General features: G+C 44.8%; 2 protein-coding genes across 2 annotated transcripts; one reads left to right on the forward strand and one right to left on the reverse strand.

The window, feature by feature from the left end:
* Window positions 1-234: 234 nt before the first annotated feature.
* Window positions 235-8,469, forward strand: LOC124685748 (probable WRKY transcription factor 32). Its single transcript, XM_047219828.1, has 4 exons — window positions 235-647; window positions 2,078-2,751; window positions 2,848-2,994; window positions 7,696-8,469. Exons 1-4 carry the CDS (start codon window positions 306-308, stop codon window positions 8,099-8,101), a joined length of 1,569 nt encoding a protein of 522 aa, XP_047075784.1. The 5' UTR covers window positions 235-305; the 3' UTR covers window positions 8,102-8,469.
* Window positions 8,470-8,712: 243 nt separating this feature from the next.
* On the reverse strand, window positions 8,713-10,921 carry LOC124685764 (photosynthetic NDH subunit of subcomplex B 1, chloroplastic). The gene is made up of 6 exons (XM_047219829.1): window positions 10,188-10,921; window positions 9,890-10,080; window positions 9,549-9,794; window positions 9,350-9,467; window positions 9,139-9,224; window positions 8,713-9,046 (listed from the first exon to the last, which is right to left on the reverse strand). Exons 1-6 carry the CDS (start codon window positions 10,776-10,778, stop codon window positions 8,866-8,868), a joined length of 1,413 nt encoding a protein of 470 aa, XP_047075785.1. The 5' UTR covers window positions 10,779-10,921; the 3' UTR covers window positions 8,713-8,865.
* Between the last annotated feature and the right edge of the window lie 10,442 nt (window positions 10,922-21,363).

Here is a 21,363-nt window from a genome sequence, read left to right on the forward strand (position 1 = left end):
GTTTAGGCTGGGCCTGGCATGGGCCTCTATCCTTTACCGCTGTGATGGCCTGGCATTAGCTTTGACCGTTCGACCTTGACGGCTTCCTCTCTCTAACAACTAACGTCCGTTAATTCTCAAAAAAAAAAAAAAACGTCCGTTACTCCTCCGGCTGTTCCCGTCTCCCGGCTGGCTTTTACAGTACTACTACTACCACACCACGCCCGCTCCGGTCAATCCCAGTCAAAAGTTGCCCCTCCATTCCCCTTCCCCTTCACCTCTACCCACCTCCTACCCTCCCAAACCCTAGCCTTCTCCAGCCTTCCATGGCCGACGGCGAGCCGGACGCGCCGGCGGAGGATAAGCACCCAGCCCCCGCGGCCTCGCCACCCGAGGTGGACAAGCCCCCGCCGCCGGAAGCCCCCGATGCGCCTCTAGCCGAGACGAAGCCGGGGAAATCGGTGCTGACGGCGACGGAGCCGGAGCCCAAGGTGATGGAGAAGAAGGAGGCGGGACCCAAGGAGGCCAAGGTGAAACTGGAGAAAAAGGACAAGGAAAAGGTGGAGATCGACGCGACGCGCCGGCCGGCCGGGGCTAGCCCGGATGCGCCCATCCTCGCGGTGCCCATGCTGGCTGTGCCCTGCTTCATCGCTCCTCCGGGCTTCGCGGTGCGTGCGCTGTTTCTGTCTCTTTCCGTCTTTTCTTTTTGTTTGCCAGGGCATCTTATTATGATGGATTGAATGTGCCTTCAAAAAGTTTCGAGGTATGATAATAATGCTTATGGGTGCAGCCTTCTCAATCTCTGCTCCTTTCTAGTCTCAAGGATAAACACACTGTATGTTGTTGTTGTTCAGACACCTCTGAACCAACAATATGGTTAGCGCTCCAGCCCAGATACAGAAATGCATGCTCGATGATTTTGGATCCTTGTTAACTTCGCCAGTCTGGGCAGACAAGTAACTATGATATCATCTGCCATGCGATAGCTCATGCTGCTCTATCCTTCCTAGGCTATGTTCGTGCATTACTTTAATAATATTATATCCACATTGGAATTAAAAATTCCAATAATCGACAACATCTTGGAATATGGGTCACACAATGTGCCCAAACTTGTGTGTTTTTCTGTCTCAGTACTTCTATAATAATACCTTTTTGGTATAGCGGTCATGCTTTGGAACTCATGTACATTACCACTGCTAGGTGCCTAGGTAGCGCCTTGAGTGATTATTTGCTGCAACACTTTTAAGTCATCAATTTATCATCTTATCTAATCATAGTGGCTACTGCTACATGTCCTTGTAAGATTTGCTTTCACACCATTAGTGGTGTCAAAGAAACTGAATCCTTGGGGTTAAACTATCAAAACCCACACATGTATTGCGTTTCAGTTCGAATGATCCGTGTGAAATTTTCTACACTTCGGCCGTTTGTCGAAATAGCGTTGCTACATAGATCGTGGACACAAGTTACACAACAAAGTTTTTCAACTCTACTCTACAATTGCAATTTAATTGTTCAAGGAAGGTGTCATAATTTCACCAACGAATAACACATATAGATATGCATTCGTGGCTCAAGTTTGATAATGTTAAATAAAAATATATTGAAGTTAGAACAAGTTTGTACTTGGTTCAAGGAGTAACATCAAACCAACGCACTAATTTCTATAGATATGGGCAGTTTAATTAATTCATTATTGCTGTATTTTCCACCTCATGTTAGTTGTTGCAATATGTACCATTTGTTATCATATATGTGCTAGTACCAGTAGATCACAGTTAAACAGGAAGATATAGGTCAGTATGCATTGTATATATATTGGTTTTCTCTACTTTTTATGTAGATTAGGACTGGCCTAATCTTGTGCACTATTCCACGAAGTTCATAAGTTGTTGGTATGTTGGTTGAACTACTTCATAATTTCATGGGTAGAGAGAAATTTGCATTGATACATATAGTTTGGTGGGATGGTCTTTCCTATAGCATGCCCACAGTGTCTCTTGCTAGAAATTCAGTAATGCATAGGTGTTACAAGAACCTTAGGGTTTTTATTTTGGTTTATTAATTGGATTTTTATGATCTTTTCTGAAAATAGGGCCATTTTTCAATGAGTCATCAAGCAGCTTTGGCAAGTGTTACAGCTCATGCACAAATGCAACTACAATCACCAACGTCATCTGCATATTCAGAAGGGCTGCCAAGTCCGTTTCCTCATCCTATAACACCTAAAGCTATTCGGCCACTACAGCAAGAACCATCACTAGCTCAGGGAAGTATTTGCAGACCAATTGCACAAAGCCCATCCTCATCTGAGTCAAAATTGCATCGTCATGCTACTGTAAATATGGTGGGTGATGGCTTTAATTGGAGGAAGTATGGTCAGAAGCAAGTGAAAAGTAGTGATAATTCCAGAAGCTACTACAGATGTACAAGCTCAAGTTGTTTGGCTAAAAAGAAAGTTGAGCATTCTCCTGATGGCCGTGTTATAGAAATCATATATAAAGGAACACATAGTCATGAGCGTCCACAGAAGACCAGATCTGTAAAAGAGAAAGGGCATCACATCAATGTTTCCCCCAGAGGCGGTGAAACCTTGCGGCTTGTGAACAGCGACATTATGGATTCTCGTACACCGACATCTAAATTAAACCAGATTGCTGTCATTGAAAAATCTGAACAGCAGCTCTTTTGCTCAAGTGATTGTGAAGGGGATGCTGGTAACAAATCCGAAGATGAGCATCCTAGTGCAGAGCCACAGCCAAAGCGAAGGTCATTGTGCCGTGGCACTATTTTTAACGTTATATAATATTTTTGGTGATTAGTGTTCTTACCTTTGTTTCCTCTATTGTATTGGTTTTTGAACAGGATAATCGAAGCCACAACACCTAACTTAACTCCAGTTCTCCGAACTGTCAGAGAGCAAAAGATGATCGTCCAGGCTGGGAAGACGAGCGATGGGTACAGATGGCGCAAGTATGGGCAGAAAATTGTGAAGGGGAATCCAAACCCCAGGTGTGTGCTGCTATCTCTGACTCATGGTTACTGCAGTGGTGCTATTCTAGGTTGTTCTTAATGATGGTGCACATTTAACCTCAATTTGAATACAGTACTATAAAGTGATGTTAATAGCACAACCTTATATTTATGAGAACAGTAGGTCAGTACCATCGCAAATATGTCTAAATTGGGGGAAAAACAGGTGTAAATATTGCCTACTTGTTTAGGCAGTCACCTAGGTCCTCAGTCAGTGGGGCACAAATCGGTATGGTTCGGGTCTAGAAGGTAGGCTAGTTCGTGACTGGCTCAGAGCCAAACCGGTGGCAGGAAAGAGGGCTGGTTGTAAAGCATCTGCAAGAGAGGACCGATGAATGAGCTGGCAGTCTGGCAAAGCAGAGGTTGCAGTGCTGGTTCCGAAGCTTGATGAAGGAAAACAACAAGAGACAGGCGTGGGAGTTGGATTATATCTGCAATGCAGTGACAGTCCAGATATTCGCATCAAAACAGTCGTGGTCGGTCCTGGTTTATTTCAGCAGTTACGATTTCCACATGAGCCTTAAAGAAATTTGTTTCCTCTTTCTTTGCTGACCTCCACATCTTCCTCAATGCCTGCACTGATCTGCTTCTTCTACCTTAAACGGGTGTATGCACTGCTCTGCATATGCCCTCGCCATGCACTGCTCCACCTCTGCTCTCACCATGCTCTTCACTTTCTGCTAAAGCCACTCTCCTCCTCCATAACCTGATGTGTTTAACATAACTCATAGTCGTCCGGGGGCACCGGGCCCCACCGCCTGCCTAGCACGTAGCACTTTCTTGAACTTTGAGGTTGACATGTTGGTTCCAGGACCGTGTGTCAGTGATCAATTGGATGATATTTTTCAACTCAGTTTGATCCTTGTGATGGTAATGACCAATGAGCAATATCGCCTAATATTTTGATTCATTGTTTTGTGTCCTCAAAGTGGATCATGAGCTCTGGCCGGGCGGGCCCACTTCAATTCAAGGGTATTCAGTTGAATACCCAAATATTTTGAACAAATACTGGTATACAAATGTTCTATGGAATATGTATAATAGAAGTAAGCTATCCTATGATGACACAAAAGGATGGAGTAGCTCAATTGGTTTGGAAGAATTGCTAGGACGTTTGGTGCAGGGTTCAAACCCCATGTTTTCCGTTTTTCCTTGTTTTCAAAATAATTCTTTTGCATGTGCATTTATTATAAAAAGGCTTGTATAGTGTTATTTATACTCATGTATTCATGCTAACTCAACTATTAGTTAGAAATTTGTACGTGTTACATATTCGATACTCTAAAGCTGTATGTACTTTTGTTACTTTCTCTGATCCAAAATAAGTGTCTCAAGCTTATCTAGATTCAGATGTATAAAAAGATCCCATGTTGGTAAACTCATACGTTTCTCAAGCACAACTATCCTTCATTGTGAGGGTATCTCAAGTAAATATGGGATACTTATATTTATTAGTTCATACTCTAAATTTTTTAAACCTTTATTGTATATGATAAAATATTACAATTTTGAATACCCATGCTCAAGATCCTAGGCCTGCCCCTGACTCTGGGCCCCACTTTTTTCACCCTACAGTAATACCTATATTCCCTTGTATCGGGCCTTCAAAACGCAACGCAGTAGAAACAGATAGCTGAGTAGGGAGAAGTCATTATTTTAGTTATAGAGGTGCTTTATCTCTTGCTATTCAGTTTATACCTTTATTTCTTAGGTCTTTTTAGCCTTACTGGAGGGGCAGTTTTGTCCAGACCACGACCTCTTGGGATACTGAGTTCTTGCATTGAACTGGCAGCTGGCAAAGCTCGTCGTATCCTCCACTTTTCGCATGCTTAATGTTGAAATTGTCCATACAATATTTGCACAAACGAGATCAAATTGTGTTTGCGGGAACTGAAAGACTCATGCAACACCAATCTTACGTACTATAAATGGTATTATGGAAACTGAATCCCTCGTGCAACACCTCTGGGTACCGAGTTCTTGCATTGAACTGCTGGCTGATGATGCTGGTTGGTATTTTCACGTGTTTGAAGTTGAAACTGTCCATACAATATTTGCACAGATGATACCCAATTGTGTTTTTTTTTTGGAAATTGAATGCCTCATTCGACATCATCTTGAACTCGAAATGGTATTATGGTTGGATGGGATTGATGGCGTGTCACGCACAGGAGGTCAAGATACCTGCTCTTGGGTAGTGCCATGTTGGCAGTGGTTTGGAAGCTTAAGTGCACATTGCTCCATCGGAGGAATGAACCATGAAAGGAAAAGAGATACTTGGATAATTCTTTCTTGCCCTCTGAGCATGTGTTTGGTCCCTAGCATAGTGAGGGACCTTAACAAACTTTCTAAGAGAATCTTAACTCAAATCATCATGTTCTTGACCTCCTGCGATAACCGGTACCATACATATATTTCCATGTTTTTTTCTCTTGTGAAAAATAGCTGTGCCATAAGTGGTGGTCACTCTCTTGGTCAGCATGCCACTTTGTCATATATCGGTTATCGGAGAGCTGATATTTCTTGTCCCTTTGGTGATCGCACTGTACAAGTACCTGGGATTACACATTGTCTCACCTATTGCTATTAGGGCATCTCCAGCGGCTTGACCCATCTGGTCCTGGCTCGTCCGAAATGGTCCGCGCGGATAGGTGGACCGGGCGCACATGCTCCAGCGGTGCGACCCAAATGGACCAACCTATCCAGCACGACCCATCCGTCCACCAAATTTGGGGAACATATGCGTATGCGCGGACAACGCGTGTCCTCCCGCGTCTACCATGGGCCTGCATGGAAGCAACCTGACGGTAGAAAGCTGACCGGCGGCAACAGCCATAGCCGTCAAAGCCATCGCTGACCACTGCAACCGCCGCCTCAGCTCCTGCGCCGGCATTGATGCTGATGGCGCTGAAAGTTCCGCGTGCCTGCACTGGCATTGATGGCCAGGGCTACTTAAACTGGCTCTGTGCCCGTCTCTCCTCCCCACTCCCACGGCTAGAGCCATTGCCAGCAAACCATTGCCGATGCAACCACCAACACCGCTGCCGATGAAGATGCCTAAGTGGCTCAAGAAGACGGACAATGACGCCGAGGTTGGCCCCTCGTTGCGGCGATGTCGCCAGACCTCTCTGCCACATCGATCACCTGCGCGACGAAATCTGCCGCCGCAGCGGTGGCGTGCTACCATCCACTGCCGCCACGGGAGCGCGGCAGGTGTTGGAGTGCCAGTGGCGGTGGGCACGGGCTGACCTGTACCGGCACCGCGATGTCTCACTACCTGGTGGCTGGCATCTCAACAAAGCCAGGGTGCCGGTGCTGCATGCGTCGACGGACGGCCAGGCATTGGAGGACGAGATGCCTGCTGCTGACAACTCCACCGCAGTACATGCCCCACCCGCTGAAGTACATGCCGCCGGCGATCCCTGCGTGGGCGCAGCAAGCGCCTAGACGCGCTCAGACGCGCTCAGACGCCTCCGCCGTTCATAGACCTCGTCTCAGGCGAAGAAGGAGATGGCGGCGCTGGGAATTAGGGTGTAGTTTTTTTTCTTTTTTATTTCCTATGTAAAATTATGTTTGAATGAATGAGATGTTTTTCAAATTTTTGCACGCTTTTAATTTTTATTTGAATTCAATTGATTTGTTGTCTGCGGCCAAAATGGCCAGCGCGGGCTGAATGGGTCACGCTGCTATGGGCGCTGGCTTGGCAGGCTAGACCCAGACCCAAATTCCGTATACGGCGCGATCCAAACGGACAGAATCAGATCATTTGGGTCGCTGTTGTGGGTCGCGCAGCTGGTGATGCCCTTAGCCATTGAGCTTGTGGTCGATACAATAGTATGGGCGTGATATTGAGTGTAAAGGGATGGGCCACATGGGTGTAGTACCAACACGATAATACTAGGCTGTTGGAATTTGGTTTAGTAGATGGGCACTGAAGGACAAAAGTACTCTGTTGCCATTGGTTTATTATTCGATGCACACCTCCATCATGCACTGTATTCCTTAAGCCATCTGGATTGTTGCACTTTGTTCTTGAGTCATGCTTGACAAAAATTTAATGTGCATTTGTTCAATTTTATGATTTTTTTTGTTTGCTACAACCCTGCTGCTGATGTCCAAAGATCACAAGTTCCCCACACATTTTTTTAGCTGTCTTGTATTAAATTGCTTTCAAATGTTTGAAATCTGCTAGAGATCATTGTATATGGTGTGACTTAGATATGTTCTAATATCTTATTTGCACAATATGAAAATTGCACATGACCAACACAATTTCACAAAGAACAAAGCTACTCCCTCCGTCCCACGGAAGTTGTCTAAGATTTGTCAAAATTTGGATGTATCTAGACACTAAATAGGATCTAGATACATCCAAATTTTGACAAATCTCAGACAACCTTCATGGGACGGAGGAACTATGTAACATAATCTAATTACGTTATATATCATTAACAGTTGCCACACAAAGTGTAACTTTTGACTCTCATGTTGTGTGACAAAACATTTTTATTAAGCTTTGCTGCTTTCATCCTTCTAAATTTTTCTTACTACTTCAAATGATTTGGCAGCTCTCTTGCCGGTTGCTCGTAGAAAATAAGCATTGTTTATTATTCTCTGCCCTAATATGCTGTTTCAGCCGGTATTGTTTTAATGATATTAATTTTTGTTGAACCTTCACAGGAGCTATTACCGCTGCACACATGATGGATGTCCTGTCCGTAAGCACGTTGAAAAAGCACCGGATGATGTAAACAATATGGTAGTAACTTATGAAGGAAAGCACAACCACGATCAACCATTTAGAAGCAACAACGAGTTGAGGGATGGATCTATTTCTGTGATCACTTCAGCAGTAACCATCGCTGAGCTACCCAGCGCTTTGCCTTTGACATCAGATGAGAAATCTCCAACCAGCACACAGAAGGCGGCTGACAGTGAGTCCGCTAAGGACACGTGTTTAGAACTTGGAGATAAGAAGCCTCCGGAGAGTGCACAAACCCTGCTCAGCATAAAAACTGACCCGGATGACATGAAGAGTTCCCTCCTGAAAGATACTTCTGCCATAGTTCCTGTGCAAAACAATTGATTCTGTGAGGTTAGGTTGGATTCAACTAGCATTAATTTATGGTATTTATATTTATTGGTTCTGTGAGCTGTTGTTGTGTTAGCTTCTGTACATGAGATGAGTGGTCAGCATTCTGTGGAGCACCACCGGATTGATGGAAGTTTCGACGGAGAATGTAGGTTCAGAAAGCCATGAAACGTGATCCCTCTGTATAGCTATAGGTACTGTATCACTTACAGAGGCTAAGCAACAAGGAAGACACAGAACCTTAATGTGTGGGGCTCTTTAACTGTATTGTTCTAGTTGGATTTGTTGCAAACACTAACTGATCCGAGCTATGGTGAATTTATTTGTTGTTATAGTCATGACGTATTGCAAGTTACAGTTTATGGACCTGCACTATTTGTGGACTCTGTATTTATATTCCAGTATTCTTTTGTGATGCTCACATAATAGTGCTGAAGAGTGAAGATATTGCGTACGAAGTACTCGCTCGGATCCCTTTTAATTGACTTGTATTTAGTACATAGGTTTATCTTAGAGATAAATTGTTGGGGTTTTGGGTAGTCAGCGGTGAAAGTTTAAACACGATGATCTGCATGGCTAAAAAGTTGGGGTATGGTCATTGGCAATTTGTTGATGAGCTTCTTCTTTTATCTGTGGTTTCTGATTTACCATCCAAAGTTCCAAACCAAAGGTGACATTATACATGTGTGCTGAATCGGCCTCTCTTGTTGGTCAGCTGAGCTTGCTGTCCGTATCTATTTACAACACAATCAAGATGATCACTGTTGTGCCAACGCGAAGCTGGGAGCGGGCTGGAAGTCCTTGACCGCATTCTTCACCGCCTCAATGTCAATGTCGACCAGCTTCCCTGTCGTCGACGCGACGATAGTGCAGCTCTTCTTCTCCTCCGCGTACGGCAGGAACACCCTTGCCTTCTCCTCAGAAGAGAAGAGCGCCACGCTGGATAAGAAAAACATGGCGTGAGCACTTCATCCCAAAGATGCCTGCACGAGCAAGAATTACAGAAGGACAGCTCGATCTGGTGAGTCTACCATGGCTTGTCACGGGCGTTGGCGAGCTGGACAGCGGCGGTGTTGGTCGCGACAACACCGGCGGCGTCGTTGATGAGGCAGGTGAGCTGTGAGTGAAGAGAGGACGCAGTGAAAATCGCGCTTCCACAGTCAAAATGATGATTCACGGCGGCGGCTCGAGTCTGCAAAAGATTTGTCTGAACAAGCAAGAGCATGAGGATTAAGAACCTACCTGTCCAGGAGTGGTGATGAAGATGTAGCTGGTCTCCTTGCCCACAATGTCCTCGATCTCTTCTCTGTGCTTCTCATGCGGCAGCACAAACAGAGGCCTCAGTCCATTGCCTCCAGAGCTGCATGCCAAAGAGACCATCAGTCACAGCTGCTAGCTGTAGTATGTATCACAATGCCAAGCGCTGGAGAAGACGAATTACCTGATCTCTGCCCATTGTTCGAGGGGCAGGAGGCAGTCGTCGTCTCCTCTGGACTTCATGTTGGCGACAGAGTCCGATTCGATGCCGTGGACGACGATGTACTTGCCCTTCTCGACGCCGGCACGGCTGTACTTGTCCTCCACGATCGCCCTCAGCTTCTTGGAGATGGACACTCTCAGCGGCGGTATCGGCTGCTGCGGCACGCCCTTCGCCGGCCGGCCTAGCCACTCCAGCATCTCCTGGTACCTAATTAAATGTGCACGCAAGCAGTTTCAGTATGCGCGTCCTTGAGAATAGTCGGCTTTGCCTTCGTATTTGTGGGAAATGATGGTCAATCTCACATGTTGTACCCGCCGTCGGAGAGATTGGTGGTCGGCGGCTTGAACATCTCGGTGAGGAACAGCCCGGCACCGGCCCCGTTGACGTTTGGATAAACGTAGCCGACCTTCTCGCGCGCCGACGACATGAAGAGGAACAGCGCGTGCCCCGTGCCGGCCAACTTGGTCGACAGGATCATATCGTAGTACCTATTCTGCCATTCGAAGCACAAATCAGAGACACATACGTCTTCGTTCAGCTTCAGTTAGTCGATGAAGCAAATCCGCAGCCGTAGCTAGTGCATCCATGGTCGATCCGTACCTTCATCACGCCGAGCTGGTGCGTGTACTCGGCTGGCTCCGGCCACTCGTCGTCGGGGTCGTACACGTTGGCGTACCGGACGTTCTTGCACATCTCGTAGACCTGCTTCCCACGCGCCGACGCCACCACGTCAATGAGCACGCCGGGGTACCTGTCCTTGAGCAGCTGCAGCACGGGGAAGAAGAGCACGTTCTCGTACACGCCGCCGGACACCACGCAGCACGCGCGACGCACGTCGCCGCGCACCTTGGACGCGAGGCTGTCCAGCTCCGGCATGTACGACGGCGGGAACCGGAGGAACCCGTATGGATTCGCGGGGTCCTCCGGCGGCCGCGGGTCCTCCTCCTGCTTCCCGCCGGAGTACACGCCCGTGTAGTCAAAGTCCTCGTCGGGGCCGTCGTCGAACGGGTCAAGCCATGGGTTCTTCTTCTTGGATGACGCCGAGGGGGCGCCGCCAGCGAGCCCGGCCCGGCGGCCTGGCAGGAGGTAGCATTGCCTCGGCGCGGGGAGCCTCGCTGCCGCCCCCGGCACCGTCGACGTGGGCCTCGCCGTGAGCGTCGCCATGGACGTGGACATGGTTGGTGTTTGCATTTGTTCTTGCAGTGGTAGAGTGTTGTGATGGATTGGCTTTGGATATCGCTACTGTTTTTTCTTCTCAGCTGAGAGGAGAGGGTAAGGGAAGAGAGGAGGGCTTTGGATTTTGATTTTTTGGATGTGTGGAGGTGGAGGCGAGGGGATGATATGGTGGCATTTGAGTTTTGGTTTCTTGTCCTCTTCTTATGTAGCAAGTGAAACATAGTCATGCTCAACGGTGTACTAGAATCCGAATTATCACACTTAAATTTTTTATAACTAGAAAAAAAAAGATGTGTGCATGCGCGGGCAAGAGCATCTACAATGCACACGCTTGTTTAGAGGCGCCATTTTTTGTACCCAACTGAGCAACAACATTGTCATTCTGCTGAAGATCAATTCATATCGACAAGACTTCCCATTCGCCGGACGAGATGATCGGATTTCGATCCCCCGGCTGAATAACCTCTTCGGCTTGTGAAGAAGACCGCTTTTCGTATAACTTGTGTCCCGAGAAGGAAACGGAAAGAGGGGTCTAAGAAACAGGCGGGTGACAACGTGAAAGAGTGTGCTTTAGCTTCCCCCTCGGGGCTTCGTACCATGATCAATCAATTCACTCCTTCTCGAATCTTCTGCTTGAAGCAAGATACTATGGATACCCAGAGGAGCAAGTAGGTGATGATAAAATTTTGCATTTGGCCGCTTCATCATCCTTGGGCTTTGTGCGGGATGAAATGCGGACCACGTCTGTTGGAGAAATAAGCTTCTCAAATTCATTGCCATTGTGTGGACGCTAGGGTTAATTGCTTGATTTTTTTCCACTTAAGCGCCTACAATTGAAGACACCCTAAGAGAAAAACTTGCCCGACATCATTTTGTTGTGGGCCCACGTAGCGGAAATATAATAAGCGGCCCTCCATCGTACACTTGAAAATCCGACACATCCCGATCTGCGGGACTAAAATCCTAATGCCAAGATCACCGATAGTTCCCAATGGCAAGGGAGGAAGCGAACACCATCAGAGGCGGGGTGAATCGATTCCGAAACATGTGCAATCCTCAAACTCCCAAGAATTTGGTGCTACCTAATATTTGAACCTTTTTGTTTTACGAAAATTGTACCGAGCTATTCATAATCCTCAACATAAGTACCAGGTGACATGGGTATGCCTAGTGGGCATGTTACGTGTATACCCCTGGTTTATGCTTTCAGGTATATAAGAAGTTGAAGGCCCACAGACCCGAAGGTTTGGAGGCCCATGAAGCGGAAGACATGCGGTTCGAGGGAATAGAATCAATATAGGGAAACATGTAGCAATATATGGAAAGGCCCAACGTGGCCCGATGTTTGTATACTTGTAAATCACGAAAAGCCTCGGTTCCGCCTCCTATATAAGGGCGAAGTTGAGGTCGAGGAAAAGATCGATCATTGTTAAACCCTATCCACCGTTTTCTTTCTAGTTAGACGTCTTTGTTCGTCTGACCACCTTCGAGTTCTACTTGCCCTCTAGTTGCTTGCAACTTAATACTGAAAGGGTGCAGACGCTAACTTAATGCAATAATCTGTTGCTTGCAACTTAATACTGAAAGGGTGCAGACGCTAACTGGAAGGTGGACTATTAGTCATAGACGTAGTTGGATTACGATCTATGTATTATGTTGTAATGCCCAAATGAATCTCATAGTAATCATCTTGTCATGTATGGTCTTTATTCTATCAATTGCCCAGCTGTAATTATTTTACCTAGCATGTTATTTATCTTTATGGAGAGACACCTCTAGTGAACTGTGGACCCCGGTCCTTTCTTTTACACTAATAAATCCATCTACTGCAAACACCTGTTTTGTTTACTTACTGCAAGCATTGTTCTCTTTAATTTTACTGCAAACAAACATCTCTTTCCACACTATATGTTTAATCCTTTGTTTTCAGCAAAACCGGTGAGATTGACAACCTCACTGTAAGTTGGGGAAAAGTATTTTGGTTGTGTTGTGTGCAGGTTCCATGTTGTTGCTGACGCTGGTAGTGCGCCCTGCCAAAAGTCAGCTAGCAACACCTTCAGAAGTGATTTCTTTCTCCTACTGGTCGATTAACATTGGTTTCTTACTGAGGGAAAACTTGCTACTGTGCTCATCACACCTTCCTCTTGGTGTTCCCCAACAGTGTGCTCAGCACTCATCAAACTAATTTTCTGGCGCCATTGCCGGGAGAAAGAGGATTTCTGCAATGGGAGTCTCTCATCTCCAATCTCTTTACTTTGTTATTTTGTTTGCTTAGTTTATTTTACTTTGTAAAATTTGCTTCATTATATAAAAAACACACAAAAAATTAGTTCCTTTCATAGTTGTTATTTTGTTGCTTTATTTTTAGCTCATAATTTTTATCCCTAAGTACGTTTTGAAAGACCTATCAATAGGTAGTGGTTCTATAATTGGGAGATATAACATTGAAGAATTCTTTAATCATGTTAGTAAGCACAAAGATATTGAGGAAATATCCTTAGTAGAACTTGCTCCTAATTATGAAACTGCTGCAGATTATTTAGTTCAAATGTTGGAGGCTAGGTTTATTAACCTTAACCCCATAATGCAACAAATGTTTCTTAAACATCATGAAGTTCAGGATGATTAAAAGAGAGATTTTATTCTGGAATTTTTTCTTAAAGAATTTAGAGATGTTGTTATAGAAGCTAGGAAAGTCTTTGATCAGTTTAAGATGCTAGGCTCATGTGTAGATGTTATTGGTACACTTGAAAAGATAGAAAAAACCAAACCTAAAAATAGGGAGGAAATCAAAATACCAATACCTTTCAAACTCGTAGGAATGCATGAAGCTTTGGAAAAGAATTTTGATTGGATTGTTCTTGAAAACCCATTTGATGAAAGTACTGAACCCAAGAGTGTTGAGAGAGGGTTTTCTAAAACTTATATGGATAAAATACAATTCCTTGTTGAAAAGACTTATGGCATTGATCTTGATCCTTCTTCACTTGAAAATACTTGATTCGAGCTCTTTTCTGCGCCTAGCTGAAAGGTGCTAAAGAAAAGCACTCTTGGGAGATAACTTATGTTTTATTTCTGTGATTTTTCTTTTGTTGAGTCTTCGAAGTTGTTACCTCTTTAATAACCTCTCCTTATCCATTTATTTCGTTTTTGTGCCAAGAATAGCCTCTAATAGGAAGAAAGTAAGATTTGAGGAAGTTGTTGTCCTGAAACAGATTTTGTGCTGTCACAAAAAAAAAATCGTATTCCCAGCCAGAACGTCATATTGATCTGATAAGTTTTGAGCAAATGCCCTAGGTTATTATCTAACTTTAGTTAGTTTTGCACTTTTCGAGAAAAAATCGATCTTTACCTGTTGTTCTGTTTTGACAGATTTCTGCCACTATTTGCATTTGCCTCGTAATCTCTTTCTTTTTGAGGTCTTTTGAGAGAAAGAGCTTTTTAAAGAAGTTTCTACAGTATCTAATGTTTTAATGGATGTTTGAATTATGTTATAACTGAACCAATGTGGATTTTTTATTTTGATTGCACTAATGCTAGTAATGAAATTGTTTGAAGTTTTGTATGAAGGAAGTTTTCCAGTGTAGGGAGAGAATAATGATGTAATGAGATGAAGTATGGACAAAATATCAAGTTTTCCTTCTTCATCAACAAAGTATCAGATCATGTTAGAATACATAATGAAGAAAAAAATGTTCAATCCTTCAAAGAATGGTTGCAATCTCAAGTGGCTTAGCTTTGCTAGTTTTGTAGTTTTGTAGTTTTCTCTTTTGCTTTTGATAGCTGAGGCTGTCTTCATATGTATATACTTTGTATTCTTTTTATAATATATAAAAATTGCAGTGGGGTTTTCCCCACTGTTTTACCCTTCAAAAAAAAGTATCAGGTCATCTTTCAAGATGCTATATTTTTATTGCTTCATATGATATGTGTTGTTCTTGGAGCGTCTTCATTTTTGTTTTTAGTTTTCTTTTGTTTTGTTTGCTTTAGCATATGGTTGAATCCCAGCATATTTGTTTTGAAGAATGACACACTCCGTTTTCATTGCATAGAACACTCTAGTTTTCAGTCTTATTGTTCTGTGAGTGTTCTCTTTTGCTAGTACTGTGTTTAGCTCTGGTTTTCCACTCGTATTTTGTTCAGAGCTTGTTAGGTTTCTTTAGTTAGGTATGATTATCTCTCTGGTATTTATTTATTATTATCTATGATAGTTGTTTCAAATAAATTGATTGGTGTTGGAGACGAGTAAAATGTTTCATGCTTATAGTGATGCAAAAGGAAGCTTGTTTAGATTGTGGCATAGACTTTGGCATGTCATGTTGGATGTTATTTTAATAATATGCTTAGTAGTTATTGTTGTAGCATGACTTGTCTCAAATAGCCGAGAGTGCTTAATGTGCCATTGAAAGAATTATGTGTTGTTCCCATCATACAAAAGCATAATATCGTGGTATTCTCCTTTGATGCTTTATTTGGTTGACTTGGCACATGGTTACACCATGTTATGACTACAAACCAGTAATTTAAAACCTCTATGATCATTTCGTTTTTGACTTGTAATATCTCTTTATGCTTTGATTAGTAATGTTTTGTCGCTATGCATGATTATGGCCATTATTGCTCTCTTAGTTGGTCGCTGACAAGGGATTAACTTGTCAATGCATACAGATTGCAGACTTAGGGTTTCGTAGAAAGTAGAGGCAAGTAGATCTCGAAGGTTCAGCCGAAAAGGTGCTCCACTATGAAAAACTAGGGTGTATGTTGACAATGGATTCGATCCTCTCTTTCTCCCTCGGCTCCCCTTTATATAGGAGGTGGAGCCTAGGCTTTCGTATTGTCCAAGTTACAAACTCCGGGAGACTATTTGAGTCTTTCCTATATAATTACATGACTCTTTATTCCTAATCTAGCTCTATCTTCTATATCAATGTTTATTGGGCTTCGGGGCCTCAAAAGCTTCGGGTTGTAGGCCTCCAAATTTCCTCATTTACCATATTCGGCAGGCCCATTGGGTATGCCCATGTTAGTATCCCCCGAGATTTTGTTTGAATCGTAGAATCAAGCAAAATCTCCAATGTAGAATCAGACCATATCTTAACATACCGATTAGTCGAATATTTCGGTTTGACGTCTTATTTTGTACAAGGATGCTGGTAAATGGGGTTGGTTCATCTGACGGATCAGGTACCAGTTAACTGCTCTTGTGGCAAACCCACATAAACCTACTTCAAGCTCAAGTCCCCGGACTTGAACTCGGGATACTGGCGTAATTCGACACACGCCTCTTAAGGAATTACCGTGAACCGAATTCCAGTTATATTTTATCGAGTACCTAACGCGTCCGCTAGGATTTTTCTTCGTGTCTGTTGACACGGATAAAGTAGTAGAGCGCATTCGGGTGCGATACCACGACACACAGGATGGATCCTGGGGACTTACCTTCGTAAAATATTACGGCATTCAGAGTTTTTACCGCGGCGGATGCGCTCTGAGAATATATTGTCGAGTGCCTTTGTCAGCTGCTGGAATGGTGTATTTACTCGAGTCATATGAAGACATAATATCTTGATCTCCCGATGGGAGTACATGACGAGTTATTTATAATTCAAAGATGTACGATGAAAGTTCTTTCGATTGTAACTGTATATTGTCTTGATATCCCGATCTTTCTTCTTTCTCATATTTCATCGGGTGCGCGACCAGCGCTCCCGATGGGAGTAGCCCCCGAGGCTATAGCTGAGTGTTTGCACTTGGTTGTAGGCTCGGCTTTTGCTATTTTGATCAACTCTATATTTTTCTTTTTCACCATATTCTCTTATCAGAAGTATATACAATGCTTCTGATAAGAGTAGCCCCCGAGCATATGGACAGATGCTTGCATTTGATCATAGGCTCCCGACGTTTCTCAGTTGGAGGACTCGAAGATTTGTTGTCGCTATCTTTTAATGAAAAAACTTTCGAAACTTTCTCGAATGATGTCGCCGCTGACGATAGCCACGATACCCATCTTGGAAAGCCACAACTCCTGTCACCTCACTGTGTTGTGGGTCCGAAGCTCTGCGCCATCGACACGTCGCGCAAGTGGGGGACACACGTCCTCCGTAATTTCAGGCACGCGCGGGGTAACTTCCGTCCAGTAATTTCAGAATGTAAGACCTTTTTACCCTTCGGACACACGTAGGGCTGAAACTCTTCCCCTTTTCATCCAACGGCCAAACGTATCATCTTCTCTCATAAATTCACCTCCTCTTATTCATTTTCCCCTTTGATGCGCCGCACATCTCTCTCTCTCTCTCTCTCTCTCCGCCATTGATGCTTCTCGAGCTCCTCGCGCCCTCTCTCTCTTGTTGCCGATGCTTCCTTTCGCAATCTACCGCATGCCTCCGCGCACCAAACGTTGCACTTCTCGTGCCTCCGACGCTGGTGAGACCATGGAGCAGGCCAAGATCTCTGGATGGGAGCGTTCGAAGCTGACCGCCCAGGACCACAAGATGTTAAAGAAACTAGGTCTGTTCGACAAAGAGGCCGTGTGATTTCCTGGAGACGAGAGTACTCCGCATCCTCCTATCAACTTCCGGGTAACATTCATTGACTTCCTCATCCGCGGCCTTTCTGTCCCTGTCCACGAATTTCTTCGTGGTTTGCTTTTCACCTATGGGATTCAGCTGCACCAGCTGACCCCCCAACTCCATTCTTCACATTTCAATCTGTATCACTCTCTGCGAGTGTTTCCTGGGCATCCACCCTCACTGGGTGACAAGGTATTAACTTGTCAATGCCTACAAGTTGTAGACTAGGGTTTTTGTGGAAGTAGAGGGCAAGTAGATCTCGAGGGTTTCAGCCGGAAAAGTACTCGACTGCTAGAAAACTAGGGTTATGTTGACAATGAAATCGATCCCTTCTTCGTCCCTCGACTCCCCCTTATATAGGAGGCGGAGCCAAGGGGTTCGTATTACACAAGTTACAATCTCCGGGACACAAGTTACAAATCTCTCTATTCCTAATCTATCTCTTCTTGCCATAGTCGATGCTTTAGTAGGCTTCTGGGCTTTGTCTACTTCGGGTTATGGGCTTTCAAAACCCCGGGTACCATCTTCGGCAGGCCCATTGGGGATGCCTATGTCAGTAGCCCCCGAGATTTTGCTTGAATCAGAGAATCAAGTAAAATCTCCATCATTACAATTAACACATGATTTCTTCGAGTCACTAAATAGTTTTCATCATATATTGTACAAGGATGATGGTGAATGGGGCTGGTTCATCTGACGGATCAGGTACCAGTTAACTGCTCTCGTGGAAATCCCGCAAAAACCTACTTCAAGGTCAAGTCCCTAGACTTGACCTCGGTATACTGGCGTAATTCGACATGTGCCGCTTAAGGTCTTATCATATGCCGAACTCCAGTCATATTTTATCGGGTACCTAACGCGTCTGTTAGGATTTTTCTTCTCATCTGTTGATACGGAAAAAAATATCAGAGCGCATTTATGTGCGATACCACGCCACGCAGGACGGATCCCGGGGTCTTACCTTCGTAAAGTATTACGGCATTCAGACATTTAACCGCGACTGAGGCGCTCTGAGAATATATTGTCGAGTGCCTTTTTCGGCTGTTGGAATGAAACATTTTTTCGAGTCATATGAAGACTTATTTTCTTGACTTCCCGATGGGAGTATATGAAGAGTTATATCGTAACTCAAAATATACTTATTTTTACTCCTTCAGTTTTATCGGGTACGCAACAAGCGTTCCCGATGGGAGTATCCCCCGAGGCTACAGCCAAGTGCTTGTACTTGGTTGTAGGCTCACTGTTTTATCATCTTGTCGCTATATTGTAGGCTTATCACCTATTTTTCCATATTTATCGGGTGCGCGATCAGCGCTCCCGATGGGAGTAGCCCCCGAGGCTACAGTCGAGTATTTATACTTGGTTGTAGGCTCATCTTTGCTATCTTTGAATCATCTTCATATCAATCTTCCTACAAAAAGTAGCCCCCGAGCATTTGAACAAAAACTTGTATTTGATCAAAGGCTCCCGAAGTTATTTTATTGGAATCCTCGACAATTCTTCTGTCGTTACTTTGGAAAACCTATTTGAGATTTTCCAATGACGACGTCGATGCTGATGATAGTCGCGAGCTCTGTATTGGGAAGGTGCGAATCCAGTCATGTCTCTGATATGTGGGTCCAAACCTCTGTGCCTTTGACACGTCGTGGGAGTGGGGGACACACGTCCTCCGCTTTTTTGGCACGCGCACTGTACCGCCTGTCCCACAACTTCAAAGTAAATATACATTTTTACCCCTGTAGACACGTGTAGGGCATAGGATCCATTTTTATTTCATCCAACGGTGCGACGGTTCGGCGGACTGCGTATAAATTTCCCTTTCATCCTCATTCATCTCCTTCGCCGCGCCGCTCATATTTCCCTTCTCTCTCCAAAATCACTGTTGCTGCTCTAAGCTCGCGCGCTATTGCCCTCCTCCAAGGCTCATCTTTGATGCCACCACGCACGAAGCTCCTTAGACACACCGCTCCAGGAACCAATTCATCGATGGAGCCTATGGAGATTTCCGGGTGGGAGAGACCTAAGATCTCCAACCAAGATCTGGAGACCCTGAAGACATTGGGGCTGCTGAAGAAGGAAGAAGCAAAAAATCTTCCCCACCGATGAAAGTTTCCCTACGCTGCGCATTGGATACCGGGTAACCTTCATTGACCATCTCATCCGCGGCCTTTCCACCCCCATCCACGAGTTTCTTCGTGGGCTGCTTTTTGTCTATGGGATTCAGCTACATAAGCTGACTTCCAATTATATCCTCCATATCTCGATTTTCATCACACTATGCGAATGCTTTCTCGGGACCCATCCTCATTGGGGCCTGTGGAAACATATCTTTTATCTTCGTCGCAAAAATTCCCACAACGTCGCCTACAATGTGGGCGGCGTTGTCATCTGTGTCCGACCCGAAGTTGACTACTTCGACGTCAGATTCCCTGAATCCGTTCAAGGATGGCGCCGGAGATGGTTATACATTCAAGAGGAGCATATCGACTCGCAGGAGTACAATATCGCTCCTTTTGATGGTGCCGTGAAAATCCGTCGGCGCCGATCGTGGGACGCCGAAGCTTCCGAGGAAGAAAAAATGGCGACAAATGCCCTGACGAAGTGCATCCACGAGCTTCAGAACACCCGCGGTAAAGAACTGTCGGGTGTTCAAATCACTACCCACTTCCTTAGGATTAGGGTGCAGCCTCTGCAGGCTCGCAAAAACCCCCTCTGGATGTATGCTGGCGAGGAAGATGTTGACCGCGTATCCAAAGACCTTTTTGTAAAGGATTTGAAGAAGCTTGTTCGACGTTTTTCATCGCTGAGCAAGAAACTGGCGGTTCCAAGCTGTTGTCGCGTGGAGCCGTACATCAGCACCAACGTCCTCCCCAAAGTAAGTAACTTGTCTCTCGAGTTTCTATTTTTTCGACTGCTGTCTTGCTTAACTTTCCCTTGGTGTTGATTTTCCTTCTACAGAACCATCAAGTCATGTCTTCTCTACCTCCCCTACCTGAAGGTCGGGAGGTCGACGAACGAGCCGTCGTTACCGACGATTCGCATGGAACTTCTCGTCCTGAGAGTGAAGTCGCAGGATCTCACAAATCCGCCTCTTCCTCCGAAAAGAGACGGAATTTGAAGCTTCTGAATCAATGCGCTCTCCTCCTTCCGCTGTTTCTCCAAAGAATAAAAGGAAAAGGGATGAAGTCGAAGATTCCGGCACCTCCAAACCCATCGGGTCACCTGCCGAGGAAACTTCTCCCGAGGAAGAGGGTGGCTTCTGCCCTTACGACGACGCTATCATTAGCTCGTAAATTTCGATGTTTCTTATTTTTGCATATTCCTTGTAAATATCCTCATGTTTCTTTCTTGACAGTGGCGAAGAATAGGAAAAACCCGCTGCTAATGTGACGGCTCCAACGAGCACGTCGAATACCTTGGTTCTTTCGGAAGCACGTCGTGCTACTGAGTAACCTTTGCCTTCTCGCCATCAAGATAGGGAAATGTCGACTCCGGTCGCCAGCCCCCGAGCTCCTTCACCTAAAAGACCAAGGGTTGAACTTGGCAAAAACTTCGACTTGCCGGCCGGAAGTTCAACGACTCCTCCCCTGGATGACGTAAGTATTCCTTTGGCTATCTTGATTTTGTCAATCTCATTTTGTATCATTTGTCGAATTTTTTCCCTTCTGACCCTGTCTCTGGAATTTCTCTTTATAGCCTATGAGGAAACATTTCATCAATCTCGGTACCCAATTTATTGGGTATCGTGATACTGTCGAAGATTTGAAAGGTAGACCTCGCTTTATACGGATATGATATTTTGTTTTTCCTCGACTAGATTACGTTGTATTTTGACTTCAAATTCCTGCAACATCTCCTTCCTCAAGAGGCTCTCGGCAAAGCCAAAAAACGCGCTGATGATCTTGCTATTAAGCTTGAGCAAAGCAAAAAGGCTCGCGAGAAAGCTGAGCAAGACGTTGCATCTATTGGAGATCTTCGCAAGAGGCTCCATGACGCTGAGAATGCTTTAAGCGAGAAGACGACTCAGCAGA

The sequence above is a fragment of the Lolium rigidum genome, chromosome 1 (assembly GCF_022539505.1).
Source record: "Lolium rigidum isolate FL_2022 chromosome 1, APGP_CSIRO_Lrig_0.1, whole genome shotgun sequence".
In the NCBI taxonomy this organism is placed as follows: Eukaryota; Viridiplantae; Streptophyta; class Magnoliopsida; order Poales; family Poaceae; genus Lolium; species Lolium rigidum.

What these genes read in the sequence shown, in the direction of transcription:
- LOC124685764 (XM_047219829.1), bottom strand. Translation starts at nt 10,778, where the DNA reads ATGCAAACACCAACCATGTCCACGTCCATGGCGACGCTCACGGCGAGG. An exon ending in GAACAATGGGCAGAGATCAG is followed by an intron (nt 9,468 to 9,548) that starts GTAATTCGTCTT and finishes TTTGGCATGCAG; the next exon opens with CTCTGGAGGCAATGGACTGA. An exon ending in AACGCCCGTGACAAGCCATG is followed by an intron (nt 9,047 to 9,138) that starts GTAGACTCACCA and finishes TTTCTTATCCAG; the next exon opens with CGTGGCGCTCTTCTCTTCTG.
- LOC124685748 (XM_047219828.1), top strand. Translation starts at nt 306, where the DNA reads ATGGCCGACGGCGAGCCGGACGCGCCGGCGGAGGATAAGCACCCAGCC. An exon ending in TCGCTCCTCCGGGCTTCGCG is followed by an intron (nt 648 to 2,077) that starts GTGCGTGCGCTG and finishes TTCTGAAAATAG; the next exon opens with GGCCATTTTTCAATGAGTCA. An exon ending in GAGCCACAGCCAAAGCGAAG is followed by an intron (nt 2,752 to 2,847) that starts GTCATTGTGCCG and finishes GTTTTTGAACAG; the next exon opens with GATAATCGAAGCCACAACAC.